This window comes from Hipposideros armiger, unplaced genomic scaffold, assembly GCF_001890085.2.
Source record: "Hipposideros armiger isolate ML-2016 unplaced genomic scaffold, ASM189008v1 scaffold_541, whole genome shotgun sequence".
In the NCBI taxonomy this organism is placed as follows: domain Eukaryota; kingdom Metazoa; phylum Chordata; class Mammalia; order Chiroptera; family Hipposideridae; genus Hipposideros; species Hipposideros armiger.
In genome coordinates, this window is record NW_017731891.1 from 1,112,353 (window position 1) to 1,119,306 (window position 6,954).

Below are 6,954 nucleotides of genomic sequence, written 5' to 3' on the forward strand. Positions count from 1 at the left end.
GGGGTAATTGATATGAGGAAATTGAGTAGAAAGATAAAATAATTTGACCTAGGGTGTACCTGGAGACAGTGGCTTGACAGGGGTTTGGACCCAGGCTGGGCTGGCTGCAGAGCCATCCTGTGTGACTCGAAGCTGTGCTTGTCGTCCACCGCACTGAGCTTATCCTTTAAGGCTGCATGGTCCAGAAGGGTAGGCAATAGCTAGCTACATGTGACGATTGTGAACTTGAAATGTAGTTAATCCAAATTGATATGTATTGTAAGTGTAAATTACACACCAGATTTAGAAAACTTAGTACGGAATAAAGAAATGTTAAATATCTCATTAATAGTTTTTTATATCAATTATGTGTTGAATTTTTGATTGGGTATATATGTATTAAAATTAATTTCACCTAATTTTTTTAATATGGCCACTAGAAAATTTTAAATTACATATATGACTTACATTCTGTTTCTATTGGCTAGCACTGCTTTAATGAATAGAGAAGTCTTTGCTTCTTTGTTAATCTTTTTGCCTTGTAATGATTAAGCCACCTAAAATCCTTGATAAATGATAATTTTAAAATTTCCTCTTCTGTTTTAGTGATCATTATAATTATATAGCATCACTATTAATTTGCAGTGTAAACTGGATTTTTTTCCCCATTAGTTGCTCTCACCAGAAGATTTAGTGAACGCATGCAAGATGCTGGAAGCTCTGAAATTACCTCTCAGGTAAAAGAAGCTACATAGGAATTTTGCCAACTGTAACAACTGCACAGAGTGGACAGGAAAGCCCTGCCAGGTTTGCCATCCTGTGTGGCAAGCCAGCATTTTGTCACTATATGTGGACACAATTCACATGGCACCATAAGCACCTCTGTCATCCGGTTTCCATGCTGTGCGTGGCCTGAGTGATTTGGTCTCGTTGATTGGGGGCCATGAGATAAGAATATGGGCTTCTCTGATGAAGTCAGGGTAACTAGCTCCTCTTCCCTGAGACATTTTGTGTTTGGGAACTTAGAAGTACAAATGTTCAGCTGTGAATTATATTTTCCTCATCCTTAGGTTAAAAAATGTAGCCAGACATTTTATTCAGCATGTGGATTATAGTTCATAATTTTTTAAACTGTTTACTCATGAGCTTTTTAGTGATGCCATAGTTGCTTGTGGTCTTTAGGTTTTAAATGTTGTTTTGTGTTCATATTGTCCTCATACCTGATCATAAAAGAAAATGAAAAATATTTGTGCCTTCTTAGTGGCTGAAGAGCCACTAAGTGGCTTTGTTCTCCCGTCTTCGTTTTTTAGGCTCCGAGTTTTTGACAGTGGCGTCATGGTAATTGAGCTTCAGTCCCACAAGGAAGAGGAAATGGTGGCCTCAGCCTTGGAAACAGTATGTGAACCCGGTTTCCTCCAGTTATTAGGGCTTGCTGCGAGGACCTGAATGCCTAGTAACTTGAGAAACAGGATTTCCTTTTGAATTTAACTTTACTAAAAAGTAACGTTTGCAGACCCAGTTAAAAATGGCTTATCATTAACAATGAATAAGTATTAATCAAAATTATACTTTGAAAGCTTTTCAAAACTTGCTAACACTCAACACATCTTATAGTAAAGAAGGATGAGAATTAGTGAGGTGGTCTCTTTTTGTCTGAAGCTCAGTCTTGAGAACGTTTTTATCTTCATTAATCAGAATGTTACCGATGATTGAACTTTTCCTTTCGGTAACACCTACATAAAGCAGCATTACAAACATCACAAGTTGTTTTATGAAATTGTTGCTTCAAAAATTATGAAAAGCAACTGTAGTCTAGATGGATTTTTTATTTTTTTTAAGTTGAGCCATCCTGCCACCTGTTGGCAGCTCAGCGGCTGCTCAGCTCGGGCTAGGATTCGAACCGCTGTTGCTCAGAGCTTAAACTCTTGAGCGAGCTCTTAACCAACTGAGCCACTCGGCTGGCCCTCTAGATGGATTTTTATGGCCAAACTGCAATTACTCATTAAGATACTTGAAATATTACTGCTTTTATAGCTGCTACAATGAGCTTGTATAATTTTGAATAACTCACACTTATACTTTTTATTGTAAACTAGATGAAAAACCCAAGACTATAGATATTTCAAATACCATATATATATATATATATTGGTGCATGTAATGTGCACTCAGTTAGAATTTGTTATATGTTCCTTTTCAGAATATCGAAGTTTTTTTTTTTAGGATTTAGTACAGTGCCTTTGTTACATTACAGAAGATTTCACAGTATTTTAGCTTCTACTTTATTTGGTCTGGGTCCTTAAGCTTTTATAGAACTAAATGTTAGTGAAGAAGACTTAGTTCTATAATGAATATTTTTTGGGTTTCAGTAGAAAATTCAGTAAATTATTTCCTGAGTATACTGGTAGGCATTCCCTCTAGGTACCTAAGTGGTGTAAATTGTGACATCTTTTTCTGCTATGTGTTTCTGTTAGGTTTCAGAAAGAGGATCCCTAACATCAGAAGAGTTTGCCAAGCTTGTGGGAATGTCTGTCCTCCTGGCTAAAGAAAGGTACGTAAGGTCCTTGCTCTTCATTACAGCTTGTAATTCTGAATGGACAGATGATTGTGGTTTTCTCCACTTGATTCCTAGGTTGCTTCTTGCAGAGAAGATGGGCCATCTTTGCCGAGACGACTCAGTGGAAGGCTTACGGTTTTACCCAAATTTATTTATGACACAGAGCTAAGGGTTTTGTGTTTGAAATACTTCTTATCCATATACTTGTGTCATGTGGAGGTTGTATCACATTGAGCAAAGAGTAAACCCTGAGAATAAATTGAGAATTTACTGGAACTTCACAGTATAAAACCCTTTAAATTTTTCCTTAAATATTATGGTCCAGGAATTTAATTTAGGATATAGATAGGAACAAAATGAATTCAAATGTGAATTTGAAATCTTGCTACAATTGTCTAGAACCCTCAGAGTTTAACTTGAAATGTGGTGGATTTTAACTTGAACCTTAAATCTAACCATTTTTTAAAGAAAGAAATTTAGTTCATGGGGGAAGAGAAAGAGAAGTTGCATGCTTTGACAGGTTATGTCATTATCTTGGTGTGACTAAAATTCACTGCATTACAAATAAGTGAAGTTTTTTTCTGTTTCTAATGTGCCCATTTTGGGGATTTTCATGAAACAAGTCGATCATACAGTGTAGTTTAAGAACCTGACAACACTGGAACCAAATATCAAACTGTGGAAACATGGGCAGCTCCCCTTAAGGGCTTTTCTTTAGAAGCAGTCATAAGCATGTCTTAAAGACCAAATAAAACATCTTACAGAAGGACAGAATTTTATTTGCTCACGTACATATTATCTGAGTAGTTTCTTTTTTTTTAAGTGATGATTTCATGGCTGGCATTTAAAGAATGCAACTATGTCATTTTGTTTTAAAACTGCTGTGGATTTTGAAACTGAATTAAAGAGCTGTATAGACATGCCCAGAGATACGATTACTAATTTGGGAAGTAGATGGCTCAGGAATTCCCTAGGATTGTGTGTGGGTGGAGGGGCTGGGAGAACCTTTAGCTAGCTTAGGGACCTTGGTGCTTTTTGACCTCAAAGCCAAGGATGGGAACATAAACGTGGAAAAGTATTATGTCTCCTTTTTCTTCCCACAAGGAGCTTGAACACTGAACTTTTAAAAATCTTTTCTGTCATATTTTAGCAATATTTTTTTGTCCTTACCCTACACATTGTAAGTCGTGTGGAGAAACTTTCCTGCTAAAAATTATTACTGAGGTCACAAAAACTGGCTCATACTGAATTTAGATTGCTTGATTGTTAAAGTGGACTCTGATTTCATATGTCCCTGCTGTACAGCATACAGTATATTGACATTACCTCAAACTCAGGGACCCCACAGGCATAGAGGAAACCCTTGTTCTGAGACCAGGTTAGAAGTGGAAGGTAGTGATGGGTTTTGGCCAAGCCTCCGGAAGGGGTAGTATCTGTATTGAGAGACTGTTGAGATCAGGAGGAGGCGATGCCCAGGTTCGCACTCTGGGGTCCCTAAGACATTCTCACTGAGTGAGGTGGAGGGCCAGAGGCCGCTACAGATGCCCTTTGGGAAAGGTGCAGGGATCCTCAGCTGCAGACCCAGGGAATCCCTCCAAGTGCAGCCGGAGTCAGTCCCTGATCCCTGCCCGAAAAGCAGCTGTCACTGCTTTGTATCCTCCAGTGTCTGGGGAATGTTGTGCCTGTGGCATCCTGCCTTAGTCTTCATTTTCCAAACCTGTCACTGTTTCCACATTGTGATGACAGGTTTCTTAAATCCCTCATTGCTCAGCCCCAGGTTTGGGGGGAACTGAGTGTCTGGCTGCCCAAGTCTTTTGGGCCATTGTGTAACCTTGCTTATATGTCACTCCTCTCTCTGGGCTGTGCTCATTCTCTCACAGTGCTGTGGCAAACTTGTACGTACATGTGCGCACACGTGTACTTACACAATATCTCATCTGCCTCAGGTCTTTAAAAATTACAAAAAGAAACAATTTATGTCACCGGTTGGAATGAGTTGCAGCTAAGATGGTTTGAGCTACTGAGATCTAGCTCTAATGTTTGGATTCATTACAGCAAATTCCCATAAATCATATTTATTTACATTAATGTGACAACACATTAACAAAAATGGAGCAATCTGAATTGTATAATGCGAACTAAAGAGGCAGTAAAGTGACATATGAATATGTTTTGCAAATGTCACATTAATTAAAAATAGATATGATTGCTTTTATTGTTTTATTTTTAAAGTGGGCATTCTTCATTGTTTCCAGACCTCTGTATGTATTTTTTTTTTTTCATCAAATAAGGTGGTGTTTTGGTCCTCTATAGGTAGAGGTTATGTTTAAATACAACCATTCAGGCCGTAGTGCAAAGAAGTTCTGTCTTGGTGCTTATCATTGGTATAATTATTATTTTCGCTTTCCTAACTTTGCTCTTAAGAGAATAAATCTGTAGTTTTATTGATGGAATATTTCTAGTCACATACTGTCAAAATTTTTTACATTGTACAAGTGAAGATTGTTTTCAGGGTTAAATGATTGGTATTAATGTATATAGAGTAAAGTTATTGGAAAATTTTAAAATGAGTTTTCTTAACTTGGTGTCTTTTTAAATATTCTGAAAAATATATGAACATGACAAACCTTTAGTCAGAATAAGCCAGTATGTTACAATTTGTTCTTTTAGATTTTATAATCAGGGTTTGATTATAAATATTTATGACCTCAAGCTTGTACTATTTTAGTTGTTTTAAAAGAATGGCAAATGGCTCATGAACTGTTTTTGTTTGTTTGTTTTAATTTTTGATGTGAATTCCATTGTTGATTGACCATGTATATTCATGTGAATGTACTATCTCTTGTTCCCCATTACCTGACTAATGTGACTAGATGTGGATTCATATCAAATTCTTAAAATGGTTCTCCTTTGCCTAATAATCTCAAAGTCTTCATTTTGGTACAGTAGAGTCACAGCTTACAAGGTGGTTAGGTTTTAAAGACTGTGCCTAAGGAAGAAATCGAGACTGCTCAAAATGATGCTTGAAAATCTCTTCAATTGCCAATAAAGTTCTACGTATAGTCTTACAATTAGAACCCCTGTAGAGTGATACATGGGTATGAATATTTTATGAATATAGTAAGCACAATATATAATAAAAACTACATACCAATAGTAGACTTTTATTGCACCAATAATTAAACTATTTAAATGTGTCTTTTTTTTTTTTTTTGCCAACAGATACGGTTGAATTTAAGTAAATGTATTGCTAATCCCATCCCTTATGATAGATCTAGAGTGTAAGCTCTACAAGGGCAGAGATTTTTTATCTGGTTTGTTCATGGCTATATCCTCAGAGCCTATAAAAGGGCCTGGCACACAGGAAGCACTCAATAAACATTTATTGAATGAATGAACTCTGATGTATATACCTATTTATAATTTGGCTCAACTTTATCCTACTTTATCTCTCATTCACTTCAGTTAAAAAAAACATTTTTTTGAATACACACCAACTTAGTGTGAGGAACTCTGTGGGCCACTGGTGGGTGGGGATACAAAAGTGAGTAAGATACAGCCCTTGCCCTTAAGAAGGTGGCCTAGTTGGGGAAATGGACATGTGGGCAACCTTAATTGGGGATGGAATGAAGTGTTTGCCATGGAAGGGGCACAAGTACCACGCTATGGAAGTCACAGGGAAGAGCCCTTCGTTCTGATGGAGGAATCTAGGAAGGCCTGTGGGAGCGGAAGAGCTTAGTAAACTAGGCTCACAAGGACCACGAGATCGGCATAATACATGGTGGAAGGCATTGGATCGAGGAAACTGCACGAGGTGTGCTCCTTCTTCCTGGGACGCGTTTCCCTTCTCTGTTCAGAAGAATTTGTTTTCCCACTCACGTCCCACCTGCTCTAGAAAAATTTGTTTTCAGTACACAACTCTACTATTACTAAACTCCATAAGAGTTACTGTCTGCCCAATACACTTGACTGTATTTTGTATTGTTCTCCAATTGGTGTCCTGATGCCATAAGAAAGTGGAGAAGTTAGGTTTCTTTAAAGTTCAAGGACTGTCACATAACACTCGAATTCCCACTGGCCTAGTCAGTGATTGCACATGGTAGATTCCTAGTTAAAGTATTAACTGAATTGAGTGATTTTTTTGGATTACAGTGTATTATGAGTTGACTCGCAAACCTAAATCAGTGTTCTTTACCCTCTTCCCATGAGGTTTCTCAGCCAGACTGGTCGGGGCTCAGCTTGTCTGAGATACACTCTGTGTTATCCAAATTCCGTGACATAGGCCATATCCATGATGTGGGAAGCACACAAGGAAAGTCAGGTTAACACACATGTAAGGTCTTATTATTACAGTGTGAAAATTGGGTCATTCATGTTCTCCCTTGTATTTTGATAACCTTGAGTCAGTTCAAGCTTTT

At 37.6% G+C, this 6,954-nt stretch overlaps 1 protein-coding gene across 1 annotated transcript in view; it reads left to right on the forward strand.

Moving 5' to 3' along the window:
• VPS36 (vacuolar protein sorting 36 homolog) overlaps window positions 1-5,654 on the forward strand; it is a 40,608-nt gene extending 34,954 nt beyond the window's left edge. The window contains 4 exon segments of the mRNA XM_019668893.1: window positions 606-716; window positions 1,290-1,374; window positions 2,454-2,530; window positions 2,612-5,654. Of these exon segments, the coding sequence (XP_019524438.1) occupies window positions 606-716; window positions 1,290-1,374; window positions 2,454-2,530; window positions 2,612-2,705 (367 nt within the window). The 3' untranslated portion in view covers window positions 2,706-5,654.
• Window positions 5,655-6,954: the final 1,300 nt, after the last annotated feature.